The following is a 20196-nucleotide window of genomic DNA, read 5'->3' on the forward strand; positions in this document are numbered from 1 at the left end:
TACTCGGGGAATGCGGCCCTGGAGCCGAAGAGGCCTCAGAGGGAGTGGGGGGCAGGGGCAGCAGGGACCCCTCCCTCCTCCCTCTGTCCCGCGCCCTCGCCCCACTCCTGGCCGAGGCTGCACTGGGCCTCGGGGAGGGTCAGCCCTTGCACCTCCAGCGACGACCGCCGACCGCTGAGAGCCCCCGGAGGCCATGCAGCCAGGCCAGTGGCCCCTGCCCACCTTCCCACACCCTCCACCCCAGTGCCCGTCCTGAGATGGCCAGAGGGGACTCCAACTGGGGTGCTAGGCTGAGGCCAGACAGGTGCAGGCCAGCTGGGGCCCCCTCCCTGGCTGTGGCCAAGCAGGTGGGGGCAGAGTCTCTCCGGAGACAGATGCTGAGGCGCAGAGACCAGGGCGGCTGGGACAGACCCTCCACCACTGCCCTTAACCTGCTTGCCCTGCCCCCTGCCCCACAGCAGGCCCTGATGAAGCACCGCTGCTGGGAGACCCCAGCCCAGCAGCAGGCTCAGAGCCAGGGATCACCTGGGTGGTGCAGCCCCACCTCACGCCCACCCGGCCCGGGCAGACTTGCAGTGGGCCCGCTGTGCCCTAGGCCAGTCCCGTGGGGTCTCTGCCCTCCCTGCCAGCTCGGCCTCTGACACCCAGGTTTGCTATGAGCCATAGGGATCCTGACTGTCCCTCGTCTTCTGGGCAGTTCTGGGGTGAGGACCAATTCCCTAAGAAGGTGTTTCTGGCAAGGGGTGTGCGGGGTCTGGGGCGTGAGTTCACAGCAGGCGAGGGCCAAGCGAGCCGGAGCAGAGCCGGCAAGGCGCTGTCCATGGTCAGGAGAGGCAGGAGCAGGTCCAGCCACATGCGCGCCCGCAGGCCTGCCCCTGTGCTCCCACCTCCCGGCAGAGGGCCTGGCCAGGACGGGGCGCATCCCAAGGCCCAGAGCCAGCGGGAGGCTCACAGGCCCTTTCCCAGGCCTCCCGGCCGCTGTCCAGATGCCCTCCAGCTGCCCTCACATCGGGGGCCGTGAGTCACGCCTCGCTGGGGAGACCCACGGGAGACACTGTCATCCGTGTTTTCATTCAACAGACATTTAATGACGACCTCCGTGTGCAGGGTCTGGGCCTCCTACAGGGTGCCGGTGGAGGGGCCGGGCTCCTGCAGGGACCACTCTGTGGGGTGGACAGCCCTGGGGAACGTGTCCACCTCCCTGGAGGGAAGATGCAGAGGTGGGTCTGGGACAAGGGCTAAGGCCCCTCTACCCAGGAAATGACTCAGCCCCCGGGGAGGGTGGATGTACAGAGGGACACACATACACCCCCTCAGAGCCATCCTTTCACAACGGGAGTCAGAAGGGCCAGAGAGGGCAGGGGCCTGGTCAGGGCCACACAGCTCCGCACAATGCCCACCCAGGGACGCCCCCACCCTGGGGCTGCCAGGCCTGTGCCCTCGGCTGCGGGGAGAAAGGGAGCTCTTGGGGCCCTGGACTGAGGGCCTAGCCTGGGTGTATCCTGAGCCCCAGCTCAGGCTGGGCCCGGTCTCCCAGCCTCGTGGGCCCCTGGGTGGCTGTGTGCGCCAGGCGTGCAGGTGTGTGTCCTTGTGTACCCGTGTCCCTGTTTGGCTGTACACCTGTGGTTGCCCGTGACAGCTGTGCACAGTGGTGTCCCCGTGAGCTTGAGGCCAATATGTGTGCCCCCTGTGCCCCTGGGGTCTGTGCACTGGTCTGGGGGAGAGTGTCTGTGTGCATGGTGAGGGGCTGTGAACACAGAGGGGAGCCTGTGCAGAGAGAGGAGGGTCTGTGTATATGGGAGGCTGTATACACCAAGGTCCGTGTAGACTGGTGGGTCTGTGTACACGGAGGGGTTCTCGCACACGGGGTGTCCCTCCGAGCCCATGCCCCTGGGCGCGTGCTCTGGGCAGCGTTCATTTGCACTTGTGCACGAAGTAGCCGGTGACGTAGCCCAGGGTGAACACGACCCAGAAGAGGGCCACTCCACCCAGCACCTTCAAGGAGATGCCCAGCTTGCCCGAGCACAGCTTCCGGGAGACCCTAGAGTGAGAACCGCAGGCACGTGAGCCCCCAGGCGGCCCCCAGTGCGGGGGTGGGGGGCGGGGGGGCGGGGGGAGGAGAAGGAGGGGGCCCCGGGCAGGTGGACTGTGGAGGAGGGCAGCCCAGGCGCTCTGGACTGGAAGACAGGAGGGAGGGGAGTGGTGGAGACACCGGGGAAGGTGTGGGGCCCGGGTCTGCCGAGACCGCCTGGGGTGGGCGCCCAGTGGGCGCAGAGCAGAGGCTGGCAGGAAGGATGGGAGGGGCCTGCGCAGGGCCAGGGGGGCCCTCCTCCCAGCCCCTCACCTCTTACAGCCCGAGGCCTCCTGTGCGCCGGGCCCGCTGGCCACGCTGACTTCATCCCGGCTGCTGTCCTCCCACCTACTGTACTGGATGCTACTCTCCTGGGGCTGCATCCTGGGGGCCACGGGGCTCTGGCGGGAGGGGCAGAAGGTGGGCTGAGCCTCCCAAGACACACTGTTCCAGACCCGGTGAGGCCAGGGGCAGGGTTCGTGTGGCCCTGCTCTTGGGGTGAGGGTCTGCCTGGGGGCCGTGATGGGCCAGGTGGGCTGGCTCTTTGCCTGCATCCTCTCATCCAGCTTGGGAGGTGACCAGGATGCAGAGGGGTTAGGCCACTTGTCCAGGGTCACGTGGGAGGAGGCAAGAGGGAATTCCAACAGAGAGTCTGAAAGTCTGCCAAACCCTGCCCTCAGGAATGCGAGAGGCTGCTTTTCCACCCAGCCTGCTCCCCCAGGGCAGGGGGGGGCCTCCAGGCAGAGCTGCTGCCACCCTGGAGGGCCCCTGGCTGGGGCCAGGTCACCAAGCCTGATAACTAACGGCCTTCCCTCCTCCCATTCCTGCCAGATAAGGCCCCAGAGCCATCCCTGGAGGCTGGAAAGGAAGGGGACGGGGCAAGCCGGGCAGCCGGACTGGGGGCAGCGGGTACAGCCTGTCCAGTAGGGGGAGGAGGCCCGCCTGGCCTGCGCAGCAGCAGCAGCTGTGTCCTCTGGGCTGTCCGAGTTGCAGCCCCTCCCTCACCCACCGCTGTGCCCTGCTGGGAGTCCAGGGGCTGAGACTTTGCTCAGCTCCCGCCAGCCTGGGAAAACCTGACCTTTTGTCCAGGTAATCTGGGACACAGAGGCTTAAAAGCAGTGAGCCACTTAGCAAGAAGCGAACCCAGAAACTCAGGAAATCCGGCAGTTCTTAAACCCCCGAAATGCTTCCACGTTTGCCCTTTCCCAAATCCCAGGCCCATGGGACAAAGGAAGGGAGCTTGTCTCAAAGCCACAAAGCCTGTCCTTCCTGTGGGATCCTGTGCTCTGGGGTAGCCATGCAGGCCGGGTCTCAGGCCTGGGGAAGGCCAAGCATTTGTTGAGCGTGGGTTCTGCTTTCCCAGGATGTGTCCAGGAAAGGGGCTAAGGGCCAGCTCTGTTAGCTACCTACCTAATGTCCACCCTCCCTCCTGTGGCCAGAGTCCCCATCTTGTTGCAGGCAGCAGTGTGCCAGCCCAAAGTGACAGTCACGGGCTAAGACAAGCTTAATACTCTGACCCCTGCTTTCCCATGTCACCCAGATATGAGCAAGGTGCTGGGGTGCTGGGGTGCAGCAGGGGGTAGGAGGCTTTTGCTTTCATGAACAAAAGAACAGCCACTTCCTTCTTCCTGCCTTGAAGTGATGGCTGGAGCTGAGCAGCCACTTTGCAGTCTGGATATCCTGCCACACCAGCCCAGTGGTGCTGGGTCTCCAAATCCACACCAGCTGCCCACCCATGAGCTTCTTGATCTGAGGAGGGTCAAGCTCACTTTGTGCAAGCCTGGGACAGTGGGTTCCTGTTATTTGCAGCAGAACAAGCTCCTGACTGACGCGGATGGTGGCCCTCAAGCAGTCCTGGCTGGAGAAAGCCACCAGAAGCGGTGAGGTGCTGGAGCTGAGCTTCTGAGGGCTTCATTCACCTGCTTGTAATGGTCTGTCCAACCCACACGCGACGGTCACACAGTGTCACAGGACCCTGGGGCTGTGCTGCCTGGCAGGGACACCTGCTAAGCCCTGGGGCCCTCAGGGGAACCACTGCCTCCTGGGAGTGTGTGGGGACAGAGAGTCCTTGGCACACACATATACATTAGACCCCTCCACCCCCAAGGCACCTCCAAGGAGCCCACAGCTTACAAGGGGAGAGTCCCGGCGTTGGGGGTCGAAGCCTCTGCGGTCCAGGAAGATGGTCAGAGCCCGGCCAGTGATCTCACCTCCTCCCAGCCCGCAGTTCGGGAACTGAGGAGCCTCAGATGCCTCCAACCTTAAAGAAAGACAGAAAATAAAGAAAAGGTGAAGAGGAGCGAGCGGCGCTGCCAGGGGCAGGGAAGGGAAAGGGGCCCTGGGGCGTCCCGGGCGGCCAGCAGGAGCGGCGAAGGCAGTTAGCCTCGGGGTCTGTGGGCCCGGGACAGCCTCAACCCCGCCCGCACCCCAGCAACTCCTCTCTCCCGGGCCGGCCGCTCACAGAGGCCGCGGCCTAGCGGGGCGGGGGGCTGCACTGGGCCTCGCCAGTGGGGTCTCTGCCCACTGCCCACTTGAAACCAAGCCCACCACCTCCTTCTACTCGAGGAAACCGCACCACGACCCCGTGTCTCACCTGGCTCGACAGCCCCCGGCCGCTCCGCGCGCCGCGGACGTGTCCCTGGCCTGAGGGGGGCGGGGCCTTGGAGGGGGTGGGGCCTGGTGGGTGGTGGGGCCTGAGCGGGGGCGGAGCAGGGCTGGGGTGGGCGGGGCGAGGCGGTGGGTGGTGGGGCACGGGGAAGGGGCCGGGCAGGTAGGTCGGGGCGGGGCATAAATGGGGCGGGATCTGAGGCCGTGGGTGGGAGGCCGCCGGACTCCGGGAACGGGGGTGGGGCCTGGTGGAGGGGTGGAGGGGCGGGGCCGTTACCGGGGGCGTGGCAGGGGCGGAGCAAGAGGGAGGTCCCAAGGCCTTCCAGGAGGTGCGTGCAGCAAGGGCCGCCGGGGCCGCAGGAGCCGCAAGGGCCGCAGAGCGCACCTCTCTCCAGAGCCTAGACCCCTCTCAACTGTTGCAGTTTCCCCGCCGGGAACCGGGCTCGAGCGCAGAAGCGGGCTCAGTGGGGGGAGGAGGGATGGTAAGCGCGCCTGGTTAGAACCGAAACACCGGATTGTTCTCGGTGGCGCCCAGTCATCAGGTTCCCCAGCCGCCAGCCGGCCTTCCGCTCGCTCTGAGCGGCCAGAGGCCTGGGTGGGGCGGCCATGCGCGAGCGGGCGCTGCTCGAAGGAAAGGATGAAAGAATGCGTGGACAGGTGAGCGTAGAGAGCAAAGAGAAGAGGCCGAGGACTGACTAGGTTCAGCACGTGTTTGTGTGCCGGGCACAGGTCTCTGTGAACGACACTGACAAGCGTGCCTGTCCTCGCAGATCTTTCATCTCAGGAGCGATGGATGTGAACAGAAGTGCCGCAGCCCGACCCATCTTCTTCCACGGGGTCGCACCAGCAAAACAGTGCCCCAGCTGGGGAGCCCCTGTCAGGGGAACCGCCGCAGGTGTGTGCGGCAGAGAAGGACCGCTCTGGGGTCTGAACCGAATGCGGTGGACAGGAGCCCAGTCTCAGGCCTCCTACACCTGGCACCACCAGAGGGCACCCTGCTCAGCGTGGGGTCTTCCCAGGAAGGAGCCAGGGGTGCAGGCTGCTGTGCTGACCCCCAACGAGTGAGTTTTGGAATGGGGGTGTCCATGTAGCCCAAGCTCCCCTGTGTGTGCTAGTGAAGGAGAAGGTGAGACGGTGGCCAACAGCAGGTGTAATTCTGAATCTGGGCGCAAGGGTGAGGCCATGGGGGCTGACGGAGGAGAAGGGGGGGCACACAGGGCACACCCAGGTTGGGTCCTGGCCTCCACTGGACTGGCTGCGCCTGGGGTCCTAGCTGGGCCTACTTGGAGGTTATCTTCTTGGACTTGCTGGGTGAGGATAAGATCTCCGACTGCTGCAGGGGGGGCACTTTAATCCCCTTCTGTTTCAACTGGTTGTAGTAGTCAGTTCTCTCTGAGATGATCCCCTAGAAAAGACATGCAGCAGCGTGTGCCCAGTCCTTGCAGGCTCCTGGGACACCACCCTTCCCTCCCCGAGAAGAGCCCGCTGCCTCAGTGCTGTGCTGGTGAATATTTGCAACCTGTTCTCCAGGAGAAAATAAAAAGTTCTGGTTTGTAGCATTTGCCAATTTCTGTTCTGAAAGCCCTCCCACCACGGCTGATCCAGGAACAGGGGTGAAGCCACAGAACTCGGAGCTGGGGAGAGATGCCCACCATCGGCTCCAGGTCATCTCACCCCTGGAGTCTGCCCCAAATGCACTTCTTAGTCCTCTGGGAATTGCTGGGAGCCCAGACTCCCAGAGACCTCAGAGGCCGTCAAGTCTTAACCTCAAGTCCCTTCTGTCCTGGGCGCAGGGAAGGCTGTCCCGCCCCTCCTCAGCCTCCTTCTCGCTGGCCCATTGCTGGTTTGTGTGGGGCATTGGCAAAGGAAGGGGGTTTTCCCTGGCTACTGGGTGATGGTGACGACTCCTCCTATCCCCCTCCCCCCTCCCTCCCTCCCTCCCATCCCCCATCCCTCCCATCTTCTCTCTCCTTCCTCCCTCTTCCCCTCCCACAAACAACAGTAACCAGGCCCCAGGCCCCAAACAACAGAGACCTCTCCCCAGGTCCCCATGCAGAGGTCCCCTCTGCCCTGAGGGCTGTGGCCACCCTGCAAGAGCACCATTAACTCCCCGCCCCCCCTCACAGAGGAAAGGAACCCAGCCCCAGGGAAGTGTGGACCAGTGGCAGGTCACGGGTAGCTGCTGGGGCCTAGGGCTGTGCTGTTGAAGGAGGCGTGGGGTCCCGCACGGAGCCCCTGTCCTTCAGGTGCTTTTCCTCCCAGAGCTGCGGGCCCCGTGGTGCCTGGAAGGCAGACACGCTGCCCCGGGTACAGAGGGAAGCTCTACGGCTCAGCGAAGTCAAGTGACCGGCCCACAGCTTTGAAGCTAAGGTCCAGGAGGTGGTGACTCACTCCTGCCACCCCAAAGCTGCACTATTTCCCCTTCACTGCCCTGCCCCTCTGAGTCCTCTGCCTGTCAGTGAGGAGCTGGCATGGACCAAGGCCGGGGAGAGGGTCCGTGCCAGACTCCTGGCTCAGCAGGGATTCCAGCGGAGGCCAGGCTGAGCTGCAAAGTAGCGTCCTTGGAGGAGGCTGAGCTGGGTGGCGCCTGGGGATGGGCTCCTGCTGCAGGAAAATGCCCAGGACCCAGCAGTTTGGTCCCCTCCCTACTGCACTGGGTGGGTTTGCAGCAGCTGCTGCTGGGCGCTGAATGCTGAGAGCAGCTTGGGGACATTGCCACCCATTAGGGAGACCTAGTCCCCTCTGCCTAAGCAGAGAGAAAGGACAGTTCTGGGGTCATGGTAAAAGGGTGGCACCACCAGGACAAGAATGGGGGTCCCTAGCCTCCCATCCAGGCCTCTCCCCTCTGCCCCCAGCTGCAGACCCTGGAGCGCTGGTGTGGAGACGTGGCCCCGGGGACGAGGAGGCTGGATATACCTGCAAGGCTTCCAGGATGTCATTGTCAGAGATCTCGGTGGCCAAGGACTTGAATCCTATGGTGTTGAAGGTGGCCTGGATGATCTTGTTTCTTAGTCTTTCGAGCTGTGAGCGCAAGGAAAATAACCAAGCTCGCCTTTAGCGGAAGAGGCAGCAACCTCCACACCTGCCACCTCGCTGAGGGTCTAGGGAAGGTAGACCTGGCCTCATGTTTCCCGGCTTTAGGAATTGGAGTCAGGGTGGGAGAGGTCAGCGTGGTCGCCTTAGAGCTAGAAGGTGCCAGATCACCACCTGGACCCAGGAAGCTTAACACCAAAGTGCAAAGACTTTCTGCCACACCAAGCTTTTGTTGTTTGTTTTTAATTGAAAAAGCAAAACCTGCATGTGGTCAAAACAAAACAAAAGCTCCGGGGCTTCCCTGGTGGCGCAGTGGTTGAGAGTCCGCCTGCCGATGCAGGGGACGCGGGTTCGTGCCCCGGTCCGGGAAGATCCCACATGCCGCGGAGCGGCTGGGCCCGTGAGCCATGGCCGCTGGGCCTGTGCATCCGGAGCCTGTGCTCCGCGACGGGAGAGGCCACAACAGTGAGAGGCCCGCATACCACAAGAAAACAAAACAAACAAACAAAAATCTCCAAATGAGCCCCAGACCTTCCCCCCCTTCCCTGAAGGAGCTTCAGCCACAGTCTCCTGCTGACCCCCAGGAGACTGTCAGTGGCGCAGAAAACATCCTGCAGACTCTGTTAGCCCCCCTTTGGTCATTGTACTCCCTCCCTTCCTCCATGCTGTGGGCATCTGCATTAAACGGTTAACCAGGCGTTAACCAGGCGTTAACCAGGCGTTAAGCAGAATGGACCCCTGAGGCTGTCTAGTCTTTTTCTGCCATCAGCATCCTTGTGGGTGCTCAGGGCCCCAGCCCACCTCCGCAGAGGAGAGTGAATCATGCCTCCCAGTAATTTCAGAATAAAATCCTCCGATCTGCACCCCAGAAGCCCCCAGACAGTGTCCCCCAAGTCACGGTGACAAGCTCAGCTCCAGCTTCTCACCCTCAGTGTCCGGGGGCCCTGCCAATGTAGAAATGCTGAGGGAGAGCCTCGCTGGAGGGATGTGGCATTGCCTAACGCCACGCAAGTCGGTCCACTTTGCCTCTGGGACAGGGATGCCACAAGCCCCTGGACTTGGAGGGGGCAGAGGGCTTCCTTTCCTTCTTTCCAACATGGATTAATGCCAGCTCTGTGCCAGGCACCATGCTAGGTACAGGGGTCATGAGGGAAACGGGGGCTCGCCCTCTGTACCAGAGGTGCCTCCTGCTGGGTAAGGGGTGGTAGTCACCCGGGGCAACCATCCACGGTGCCCCACAGCCGGGCCTGTCTCAGGCATCACTCACTGGTCATGGCACTACTTCCTGCCGACCCCAGACTGAGCCTCAGAATCTTTCTCAACACAGCATTCTGGGCTCCACCAAACCCACTAGAAATGGAACCATCTATACACCGTCACCCATCTAGCGATTTAGCTGGGAATGCTGCTGGATGGGAAACACAGTTTTATAAAAGATAACAGGCAAGGGAGAGGGGCTCAGTGATGCTGTCAGCTGGCCAGCAGGAGGCCGGCCCCAACAGGATGGAGAACACGGCTGGTTACAGGTGGCACTCCCGGTGGGTGAGTGGGGAAAATGTTATTTCAAAAGCCTGCAAGCTTGGGGCCTTTACCTTTGCTGGTTTTGGACTCAATCAAGTCAGATCTCTGACGGGTCCCTCCTAAATCCGCCGCCCCATGCCTTTGCTCACATCTAATGGGGAGCTCAGAATGGAGACCCTGCACTTCACACCCTAGCACCACGTCCACGCAGCTCTGGGACCTCAGATGGACCTTCTCTGCTGCAGGTTCCTATCGATCAGGTGAGGACACTCATGAAAGCCACATCCCAGCTTTGTTAACAGGGTTGAATGCCTTAATAAATGCTCCGAACAGCACCTGACCCACAGCAAGTGCTCTCTAAATTATACATGGACAGCATTATTATTACTGCTTCTCTCCCACCTCAGAGCCCTTCTCCTTCCTGGCTGGCCACCCATACCCCTGGGTCCCTTTCACAGCACAACCCAAGGGGCTCCTCCATGGACAAAGCCCCGACACGCGGCGCCCCCGGCTCCTACGTCTAAGGTTGCCACGCCCATTGCACCCTTGCCCCCTCCTCCACCAGCACTCCTGGACACAAGGGGTGGGGGGTGAGCCAGAGGACCCGTGCACAGTCCCCAGGGTCGGCACTGGGCAGCGCTGGGCGAGGGCCCCGGAGCAGGCCCTCAGGAGGGGGGAGCCGGGCGTACCCTGGACTGGGCGCTCTCCAGGGCCACGCAGGCCTGCTGTTCCGCCCGCTGGATCATCTCATTCTTGTTCTGCATCTCCTCCTGCAGCTGCTTCCGCCTCTGCAGATGGTCCTGGCTCTGGCTCACCTGGGCCTGCAGCTGGCTGACCTTGGCCTCCAACTCTGAGATGGTCCGTTCCCGCTTGACCAGTTCCTTCTCCAGCTCTGACACTTGCTGGGGGGCGGAGAGATGGCGCAGTAGGCCCACCTGCACCCCTCCTTCCCCTGAAGACGGCCACCTCTCCCTGAGCTCTTCAAGTCAGCCCGGCCCTGGCCGTGGCAGGGACCCCTGTGGGTGTCTGTGCTTCTGGATTTGCTGAATGGGGTGTTGCCCAGCGGTGAGGGATCTGCCAGCTTCCTCTCCCCCCACCGTCACCATCCGGGCCTGCGGCTGCCCCCTGACCACCCCACGGACACCTGTCGGAGGAGAAGGTTGTCCTTCTCGATCAGTCCCATCATCTCCATGTGTTTCTTGTCTTCCCGGAGGTTGGAGAACTGCAAGGCAGAGGGGGCTTCGCTCAGGGGCTGGGGGTGAGACACCAGACAGCCCCCTCCCTGAACCTCAGTAAGACCAAAGCTCCGTGGTTGGTTTCTGCTGGACAGGGAGGGGAGGAGGGGCGGCACCAAACACACTTGGGAAGCTGGCTCCAGAGCCAGCAGTGGGGAGAGCCGTCAGAGTCCCTGGAAATCTCAGAAATTGGTGGTGCTGGGCTGTTCTGGGCGTGGAAACCAACACGACGAGGAATATCATTTCAGAAACCAGGAGCCGCAGACTCGTCCCTGACCAGGAGCTGCCGAGCGCCTGCCCCTTTTCCACCTGGCAGGAGACTTGATGCCGAGGGGCCGCAGGGGGTCTCTGGCCCGGGAGATGCCAAGCTCACTTGGTGGAGACCCCCAGCTCCAGGCACAGGTTGTGGGGGCTGAATGTGGAGACTGCAGCCTCTGCCCGTCTTGGTCCTAAAACACCAGCAGCTGGGCCTTTACTTTCCAGGAAAGGAACTTTCCCAGTTTCCCAGATTCCAGGAGAATCTGGGCAAACCAAGAGGAGAGACCCAACAACATGACCACTGACCTAACTCTCCGCTGAAACGCCCAAGACCAGCTCTCTGCCATGAAGCACAAAATTATCACTCAGGGGCTCAGAGATTCCAGGCAGCTCTGACCTTGGAGCAAGATTCTTGCAGGAATAACAGAAACCAAAACCAGACTTACAAAAGGAGCTTATAGGAGATAGAAATGGCACAAGAAGCCAAAACGCATAATGATCACTTACGCTCTCAGCGAGGTCAGAGACATACTGCAATTGAGAAACAAAACGAGAGTGTGCTTCCAAAAAAGCGGGAGAGGAACATTCAGAGAGCAAAAGCAAGATCTTGGGAACCGTAAATAAGCAAAATTAAAGCTCAGGAGGAGGGCTGTTGCCAAAGTTAAGGAAATCTCATAAAAGAGGAACAGAAAGACAAAGCGATGAAAGGTAAGAGGGAAGAGACAGGAAGGAAAAAAGAGACCAGAAGGGGAGGTCCACTGGCCGATTGATGGAGATGCCAGAAGGAGGGTTCAGAGGAAACAGAGAGAACGAAATAAAAACTATATAAACAAAGAAAAATTCTAGAACTGAAGGACACAAGTTTCCAGTTGCCCATTGAGCGCCCAGGACAAATGAAAACAGACCCTTAGTAAGTCCCAACTATGGAAGCTTCTGCACACAAGGGACAAAGGCAGGATGTTGCAACTTTCCAGAGAGAAACGAAGCACCACCAAAAACTATGCTGTACGAAAGTGCAAGAGTCAGGATGAGTTTGGGCTTCCCACCAGGAACCCGAGAAGCTCGGACACGTGGAGCAATGCCTTCACACTGCTGAGGGAAAGTGCTTGCCATTCCGGAATTCTATTCCAACCAAATTCTATTAATGTGTAGAAGAAGGACATTTGCAGAATGTCCTTACGATGTCCCCCAAATTTTACCTTCACTCACCTTTCTCAAAAAAACTACTGAAGGATGTGCTCCAGTGAAACTATGGGAGTAGGTCAAGAAAGAGAAAAGATGTGGATGGCAGTGGCTTTAAAATGTGGTTTATGGATCTTAATACTGTTTCACAAAACGTGTGTTTCGGTCACGTGCGTGTGCACCTGATAACCGTCTCAATGATGTAAATGCAGCATCCACTCACTGACGCCGCGATGGAATAGTACGGGGAGGGGGAGGAGTTCCCGGGCTGGGGAGGCAAGCGAGGAAAGAGGGAAGCGTTAGATGATGCCAAGATGGAGGAACATCTAGAATGGGCATTGTAAGCATGCAATCTCGAGATGTAAAGAGCCAGCCTTCAAGAATCAGCTAGAAGAGTTGAAAGCGGTTGTCTTGGGGGATGGGCAAATGAGAAAGAGAAGGGTCAGACTCCTGTTTCGCATAATAAGCCCGTGGAACTGTTTGGTTCCTTAAGCTGTGTAGCTTTGTGCACAAGAAACTTGGATAAAAATAAAAGCTAAAAATGCTTCAGGGAATTTCCTGGCGGTCCAGTGGCTAGGACTCCATGCGTGCTTTCATTGCCGAGGGCCCGGGTTCAATCCCTGTCGGGGAACTAAGATCCTGCAAGCCATTCAGCGTGGCCAAAAAATAAAATTCAATTAAAAAATACAAATGCTTCAGTGCATTGGCGATATCCCTAAGGTCACCAATGCACTGGGCTCATTGCAGTGGCGATCTCCCTAAGGTCCATGGGGGTCTCAGCCCTGGGACCCAGGGGCCAGGAGATGCTTGAGAAATGGCCAGGAGCCCAGTGGCCCAGGAGACAGAGATGACTGCTGGGAACAGAGGGCAGCGCAGAGCACGGCGGGGCAGGGTGTGAACCCCAGCTCCGCCACTATCAGCTCCCTAGTCAAGTGTCTCCATCAGGGGGATGGGACAGACGGCACCGGTCCCAGAGCCCCAGAGGGAGGACGCCTGTGACGTGACAGAGGACACCGCCACCTTGTCGGACATGGCTTGCAGCTGCTGCTTCCGCTCTCGCAGCTCCTTCTGCAAGGCCTCGTTCTCCATTTTGAAGCTCTGCAGCTGGGACTCTTGGATTTCCATTTGTCGTTGTAAAGACATGATGGCTCCTGGGTGAGGCGACAGTGAGAGGGGAGGAGAGGGTGCTGGTCACCGCATCATCCCGGGGGCTCCAGGCTGAGACTGCAGGCTGAGGGCTGCTGGCTCCCACCCCGGGGCTCCAGCACCGCCGCCACATGGTCCCGGCTGAGAGGGACACGGGGCAAAGCCGGCAGAGCTGGGCATGCTCGCTGCTGGCCCCGCCTCACCATCCTCCAACTTCCCACCTGTTGCCAGGGAGTGTCTGGTCCTCGTGATCTCGAGCTGGAACTGGAACTCCTGGACCAGCTGTTCATGCTTCTCCAGCTGGGCTCTCAGCTCCCCCGTGAAGGTGTGGGCCATGGAGGCAGCCCTCTTCCCGCCCGCGGCCTCCCCCTCCGCGGCGCCCTCTGTGGCCACCACCGTCGCCGCCTTCTCCTGCAGAATCCCCTTCCTGCTGGCACTGGCCCTCGCCCCCTCGTCCGTCGCCAGCTCGGCCTCCCATTCCAGGCCTTCTTCCTCCTCGTAGCTGCCTCCTTCCAGGTCCTTGCCTCTGTCGGTCATGGCGTGCTCTCCCTGCATCTGGGGGAGGGACGGGCATGCTGGGCAGGACTGCGGGACCCCTGTGGAAAGGGGCTCGGCCATTCACGGGGGCAGAGGGTGCACTGCAAAGGGGGCCCCCAGGGGGCGGGGCCGGGGCTACATCTCCAGGAGCTGCCCCATCACCCCTCCCCTGCTCCCCTCCAGTGTGGCCGAGGGTTTCGCCTGGGCGGTGACCACTGGGTGCGGACAGCAGGTGGGAGCCTGTGGCCTGGGCATCGCGTGGGCAGCCTGGGAGAGGAGGCCCCGGCCAGCCCGCACCTGCTGCCTGTGCTCCGGCTCCTCCTTGCCTCCGAGGAAGGTCCTAAGGGTGTTCAGTCTCCCCTGCAGCTTCGGCTCCGACTCTGCCGGCCACTCCTGCAAGAGGCCCGTGGGAGCCTCAGGGTTTCAATCTGCACCTTCAGCTCCCCCAGGGGCCGTGCTGCCGAGACCTGTCTTCCTGGAAGGGGGACCCACCGTCCTCCTGCCAGGGGTGCCCTGTCAGTGGGCAGGGGGCCATAGTGTGCAGATGGCAGCCCTGGGGGGCCGTATTGTTTCTGGCTCCCCCCCACCCCAGGAACAGCCCTGGCAAGTGGCCTGGCAGTAACGAGCACGCTCGTCTGGAGGAGTTTGGCAGGGGCCCGACCTCAGACGTGCCAGCAGGTCACCGCCCTGCACTGCCCGCTCACGCCTGACAGCCCCCAGGAGGCCGGGGAATGGGGGTCACAGGACGATGCTTCCAGGCCTCTCCAGACTCCTGCTGTCCCCGCCCACCAGTCCCCCACCATCGGTGCCTGGGTAGCTTTTCTGGCGGCGGCCAGAGGGTCCGGTGGTGGTCGGAAGCCTCCAGTCCCCACTTCACGCGAGGACCCAGCATAAACACTGGCTGTATCCCCAGACGTGAAAGAAGTCCGTTCTCAGACTCGGCGACTGCTCCCCTGGGCCACACAGAGCCCTACCCCGACCCGCCTCCTCCAGGGCGCCCCCCAGAGCTGGGGGAGGGGTGGGGGCCCACCCCGATGTTACAGGCAAGGACACAGAACCCCCACAGCTAGAACAGGTCAGGCTAATCCAACCCACCGCCGCCCGCGGAGCGCCTGCCTCTGCTCACCGTCATGACCTCGCTCAGCGAGGCCTCCTGGCTTTTGCTCTTCAGGAGGCATTTCAGCTGCTTTCTCAAGGCCTCCCTCTCCTCCTGGAGAGCCAGGATCTCCTCGTCTTTCGTCTGAACCTGCACCTCCAGCTCGGAGAGGCGCTGGACTTCCTTCCCCAGTGCAAACAGGCACCGGTCCTGGGCAGAAACAGGGCAGCCCTGGGCACGGTCAAGCCACTCAGACGCGCCTCCAGCACCGCCAGCCCCCAGCAGAGCAGCAGCTCTGGGCCCAGGAAGAGCAGGCCTGCTGCCCTAGACCCCGTCCACCCCCCCACCCCCCCACCTCCCCACCCCACCCCCCACCCTCCCCACCCCCGTCATCCCCAACCACCTCCTGCTTAAGGGCCACCCTTGCCCGGGGATCTCCAGGCCTGGCTCCCGGTCAGCCCCCAGGTGTGACCGAGGACACCTAACCAGCATCCCTTCCAAGGGCCACCTCCAAGGGGCTTGTCAGGGCTGGGCCCACTGCCCCTCAACTATCCACTCTCAAAACCTCCATGCCCTTAATTATTCAAAACTGAAGACAAAATAAAGGTGTTTTTGGACAAACAGTAACTGGAAGAATTCGTCGCCAGCAGAGCTGAACAACTGAGAGAAATACTAAAGGGAATTCTCCAGGCAAGAGGGAAGGGGTCAGAGACAGAATTCTAGAAGGAAAAGATAACTAGGAGTTAAGTGATAGGCTTCCACGGAGTCCACGAGTCCAAGAAGTCACAAAGGAAGTTGGAAAATATTTTAAACTGAATGATAACAAACATTTGGACACGTCAAGACGGGCGACTAGAAAGCTGTGATTAAGGACAGATTTATAGCCTTCGAATGCATGGATCAGGGGAAACAACGGAAAATCAAAGATCTAAGTATCCAGCTCAAGAATTCAGAAGAAGAACTGGAAATTTAGCCTAAAGAACATAGCAGGAAGAGAATTTTTTTTTTTTTTCCCTGTACGCGGGCCTCTCTTTGATGCGGCCTCTCCCGCTGCGGAGCACAGGCTACGGACGCGCAGGCTCAGCGGCCATGGCTCACGGGCCTAGCCGCTCCGCGGCATGTGGGATCTTCCCGGACCGGGGCACGAACCCGTGTCCCCTGCATTGGCAGGCAGACGCGCAACCACTGCGCCACCAGGGAATCCCCTAAGAGAAGACTTTTAACATTGATAAGACTGGTGGAGAGAAAAAGAGAGAAGGCACAAGTTAACGATGTCAGGAACAAAAAAAACAGGCAATCTTCTGCAGAATCTTCTCCAGACTTTGGAAGAATAATACTAAGAGACTCTTGTGCACAGAGTTAGGCTCACAGATTTGAAAATTTACATGAAATGGGCACATTCCTAGAAAAACATAGCTTACCAAAACTGAAACGAGAGAAAAGGAATTTGGAATATCTTAAAAGGAATTGAATTTGTTATTTTAAAAACCAACCCTGTAAGAAATTGCCAGGTACAGATGGCTTCAATGATGAATTCTTCAGAATTTAACAAAGCAATAACACCAACCTTATGCAAACTCTTCCAGAAAATAGAAAAAGAGCGAAAACTTTCCAACTTTTGTTGTTGTTATGAGGCCAGAAAACTCTGACACCAAAAGCAAACAGGGAATGACAAGGCGGGTAAATTATGGGCCAGTCCCTCTCATAAACATGTAGGAAAAAATGATACCACGATGAGTCAACCCGTAGGGAGATCATTGCCCATCAAGCTGGTTATTACTATTTTAAAGAATATATGGATGTTGAAGGTCTTGACTCACGGGAGGAGCTGTGTAAGAGTGGGTGACGTCCAGGCCAGCCTGAACTGTCCCCCACAGGGATGAAGATGGGCAGGACCTAGGCTTGTCAAACATCTGATTCGTAGAAGCCATGGGAGGGGGTCTGGATGTCAGTTCAGGCCATGTCTGGGACCTGCTTACACAGCCAAAGAGATACTAGAACAAGAGCCCCCAGGGTCGGGCATCCTCTCGGGCAGGAGGTGGAGCCGGGGCGCCAGGACCAGGATCCGTGCCCAGGCTCCGCGCTCGGCCGTACCTTCTTGTGGATGACGGAGATGTACCAAGGTACCCACTTCCTTGGGTAGCTCTGCCCTAGGACCGGGTTGCTGGGGGCCGGGCTCAACACCTGGGCTTCACTCTTCTTCCGAAGGTAATTGAACTCGCAGGCACTCTTACTAAAGGGAAGTTGGCAGCCTGTCAAGAGGCGGGGCGGCGGGGGGGTCGGTCAGACTCTCCCCCAGCTGAGTTGCCCCAGATCTTCCGTAACATCCCCCTTTCAAGACTCCCCCTGAAACCTTTCGCTGCCAGCGGGGCTCCTCTACACCCTTGTCCGTCCCCCACACCCAGCCCAGTGTGTATGAGAGCATCAAAGCACGCTTCAGGATTCCCAGAGCCTGGGGGTCAGGACAAGAGGGGACATCCTGACTCTGCCCTGTGCACAGGGGACACTTTTGAGGAGTTTCCTTGAATTCAGGCAAATTCAAGGGGGGGTGGATTTCACCTCTGGATAAACAAAAGTGTTTGTCTGTAGGAACAGTGCACGTGGGTCCCTCTAATCAAGGAGGGATGCATCCCAGGAGCCTGTGGAAGGGACATAGGGCCAGGCAGGCGGTCCTAGGAAGGGAGTTCCATGGGACATGATCGGGTGGCTTTGCGAGGAGCAGGGGTCCCTGCAGATGAAGGCAGAGGACCTCAGGGCTGGGGTCCGAGGAGAGAACCCCATGGGTCACACGTGCCCAGCAGGGCCGTCCTCGCCGTCCTCACCGTCCACCTTCATGTCCAAGCCCTCCTGACCAGAGAGCAGGTCCTCAGTCACCTTCCAGGTCTCAGAGCTGATGCACCTGTCCTCGGGGAGATCGAGAGTCGTGGCTGAACCTGCAGGACGGTAAACGTGCCAACAGATGACGGCTAAGGCCGAGTCTTCCCAAGACCTCCAGGACAGAGACTAGTATTTCCTTTCCTTTTAAATGCTGGGTAGGGTTCAAGGTGGTTTTCTCAGCGATTGCATAGGATTGGACTACGCGACTGAATCGAAGCGTAGTTCTGTCCCCCTACCCACCACGGGTGTGTCCACCTGAAACCGATCCGTGCACCTTAAGCTCTGCAAGTTGGTGCCTCCCCTTCCCTGGAGGGCAGCCCCGTTCCCTCCTGTTAAAGTGGCTCCCCCTCTAAGTCCTGGAGTGCCGGCTGCTCTCTGAGGCCCTGGCACTGAGAACGGGAAGCTTAGAGCCTGGACGGGTGGGCGGGGCCCTACTTTTGCCTGACTGCCGCCTGAGAGCCACACACAGGACCCCAGTTGCTGGCTGCAGGCACTCGGCCTCGACGTCAACACCGCTAAGGAAAATGCCGTGTGTGGGGAAATGGGAGTAGCCCAGGTCCCGGAGCTGGAGGTCTGGGATGACACCTGGCCTGACCGATGCCACTCGGGTGACGGCTGGGCCCTTAGCTGCCCTCTCGGAGCCTCTCATCCATATCAGAGCAACGTAGGCTTAGACGACAGTCTTGCTAAGGCCCCTTTCAGGGCTTGGTCCCTAATGAGCTGCCTTTGGCCCTATGGACCTCTTTCCTGAAGCTTCCAGAACCTTCAACCTTCTCCTCCCCTGTCCCAACCCTATTGAATCTTGGTGAGTGAGACCATAGAAGAAGCAAGAGGGCTGGGAGACCAGAAATACAGGCCTTTCCTTCCCTCCCTCCCCCTCCCACTCTGGCCTCAGCTGAGAGCCAATTTCAGAAGCAGCAGCTGTGGCCACTGCACATGTCCCCTCTGGCCACCCCCGCAGGCTGCTGTGTGCCAGGACCCCGTGCGGGTCCCGGACTCTGAGGGGTGGGTTGGGTGGTTGGGTGGAGGGGGTGTGCCCACGTGGGGCCCCGCTGGGCACGCTCACCATAGTGGGTCATGGACGTGGACCTGGTGCTGAACTGGGGACAGCCCGGACGTGTGAGAAACTTGTGCCAGAGCTCCTCCATTTCAGACAGGAAGCCGCTGTCCTGGGGGCTGGTGTCCTTGTTGAAATCGCTCTGAGGAGCAGGAAAATGAGACCAGCAGGAGAAGAGGGACCCGGGAAGCCCCTCTCCCATCTTCTGGCGGAGCGCCAGGGCCTGCCGTGTGTGCCGACCCCAGTGGGCTGTCCCCACCCGGAAGACTGGCTGCTTGATGAGGGCCGTGGGGACCTTGCTTTAGAAGTTACAGTCGGCTGAGCCCAGAGTCAAGTCCACTCAGGAGGGCCCTGGGGAGTGTGGTGGCTCTCCAGTCTCCCCCAGCGCGTGGTACCTGCCTGAACCTTCCCGCCCGCGCTTTCTCTTCCTTATTTTCTCTCCTCCCCATTCCCTCCTTCTCAAGACTTCCCTAAGGAAGGCTCAGAGCAGACACTGCATCTTCTCTCCCAGTCTCCATCCACTCCCAGAATCTACCCACTGTAATCCATCAGCCAAGCTGATCTGGGATGCTCTTATTAGCCCCCCACCCTCAAGGCCTCTCATCCAGTGGGAGAAGCAGGTCATCTCCTGATGAGCTGCGTGTGGCCGGGCCATCCTTTCTCCCGAGACTCCGTACCATCTTCCTGTAGTAGCGGTTGATGGCCTGAGCTGACTTGCTGAGGGAGCGCTCTTTTTGGCGAAGTTTCCATTCTGGGGTCTGTTCGTTCCGGCTGGACACTTGCCGTAGGACGATCAGGCCCTTCTCTATCCAGTTGGGCACCAGACTTTTCTTCTTGGGCGTGCTGGCTCTGATGGGTAACATCGGGAACGTGGAGCAGAGGGCCAAGGTTGGCCACCTGAATGATGACTTGGACCTATCCTCCGGGTCTGGAGCAGCGTGTCGAGGGGAACACAGCCCCAGTCATAGGTGCGCAGGCCCAAGCACAGGCCGGGAGAAGACCAGCTTCCCGAGCTCCACATCCTAGGGGGTCCTGGGAGCAGTCTATGACATCACAGATGTCTCCACAGAAACCTAGAAACAGCACCTGTCATCTGTCTTAATTTTCGGCTGGGAAGGGGAACCAGAAGCGGCTTCGCTGTACACACAGAATGTTACAAGCGCAGGAGAAGTGCCCCGAGGCATTAGCAGCCCATTCTTCTGTTTTCTTTTTTCCCCATCATTAGTATTTCACCTTATTTAACAATCTGACACTGTGTCAGTGGCTCTGATGTGAAAATTTAACCTTTTCAATTAAAGTCCACACTTTAGACATATTTCTTAACACCTGAATACTGTATGTACTTCTTTTTTAAAAATGGAATTGGGATAGAGGAGAGAGACTTACTGTGATTTTGCTAAATTCCCACCATCCGATTCTTGGACACACAGGCCTCAGGCTTGCAAAGGTCACAAAGAAATGGTGTCGATGTTTCTCTGCATCCAGGCTGCTACTTGAAAAATTTTCTTTTTGGCCACTTCATGTTTCTCAAACTGCAGTTTGATGTCGAAAACATTCTCTTCAGTGAAAGCAGCCA

General features: G+C 59.5%; 2 protein-coding genes across 4 annotated transcripts; both read right to left on the minus strand.

Moving 5' to 3' along the window:
- Positions 1–909: 909 nt before the first annotated feature.
- Positions 910–4714, minus strand: SMIM1 (small integral membrane protein 1 (Vel blood group)). The gene is made up of 4 exons (XM_033865332.2): positions 4665–4714; positions 4205–4331; positions 2345–2472; positions 910–2041 (listed from the first exon to the last, which is right to left on the minus strand). The coding sequence occupies exons 3-4, from the start codon at positions 2452–2454 to the stop codon at positions 1915–1917; spliced, it is 237 nt and encodes a 78-aa protein (XP_033721223.1). The 5' UTR covers positions 2455–2472; positions 4205–4331; positions 4665–4714; the 3' UTR covers positions 910–1914.
- A 1233-nt stretch (positions 4715–5947) lies between these two features.
- CCDC27 (coiled-coil domain containing 27) lies at positions 5948–19598 on the minus strand. 3 transcript variants are annotated; one of them, XM_033841050.2, is made up of 12 exons: positions 19298–19598; positions 18630–18762; positions 17509–17619; positions 16781–16938; positions 14717–14896; positions 13888–13983; positions 13275–13608; positions 12928–13058; positions 10377–10454; positions 9922–10134; positions 7595–7699; positions 5948–6083 (listed from the first exon to the last, which is right to left on the minus strand). In XM_033841050.2, the coding sequence occupies exons 1-12, from the start codon at positions 19481–19483 to the stop codon at positions 5958–5960; spliced, it is 1851 nt and encodes a 616-aa protein (XP_033696941.1). In that variant the 5' UTR covers positions 19484–19598; the 3' UTR covers positions 5948–5957. The 3 variants fall into 3 exon arrangements, with proteins under 3 accessions (XP_033696941.1, XP_073653150.1, XP_073653155.1); XM_073797049.1 differs by having other exon boundaries at positions 14717–14917; XM_073797054.1 differs by having other exon boundaries at positions 5992–6070; positions 14717–14917.
- Between the last annotated feature and the right edge of the window lie 598 nt (positions 19599–20196).

The sequence above is a fragment of the Tursiops truncatus genome, chromosome 1 (assembly GCF_011762595.2).
Source record: "Tursiops truncatus isolate mTurTru1 chromosome 1, mTurTru1.mat.Y, whole genome shotgun sequence".
In the NCBI taxonomy this organism is placed as follows: domain Eukaryota; kingdom Metazoa; phylum Chordata; class Mammalia; order Artiodactyla; family Delphinidae; genus Tursiops; species Tursiops truncatus.

Excerpts from the sequence above, each read along its gene's own strand:
- SMIM1 (XM_033865332.2), bottom strand. The coding sequence starts at position 2,454 with ATGCAGCCCCAGGAGAGTAGCATCCAGTACAGTAGGTGGGAGGACAGC. Across the intron at positions 2,042-2,344 it reads GAGGCCTCGGGCTGTAAGAG|GGTCTCCCGGAAGCTGTGCT; the intron begins GTGAGGGGCTGG and ends TTCTCACTCTAG.
- CCDC27 (XM_073797049.1), bottom strand. The coding sequence starts at position 19,483 with ATGTTACCCATCAGAGCCAGCACGCCCAAGAAGAAAAGTCTGGTGCCC. Across the intron at positions 13,059-13,274 it reads CAGACACTCCCTGGCAACAG|GAGCCATCATGTCTTTACAA; the intron begins GTGGGAAGTTGG and ends CGCCTCACCCAG. Across the intron at positions 6,084-7,594 it reads ACATCCTGGAAGCCTTGCAG|GGGATCATCTCAGAGAGAAC; the intron begins GTATATCCAGCC and ends TGTCTTTTCTAG.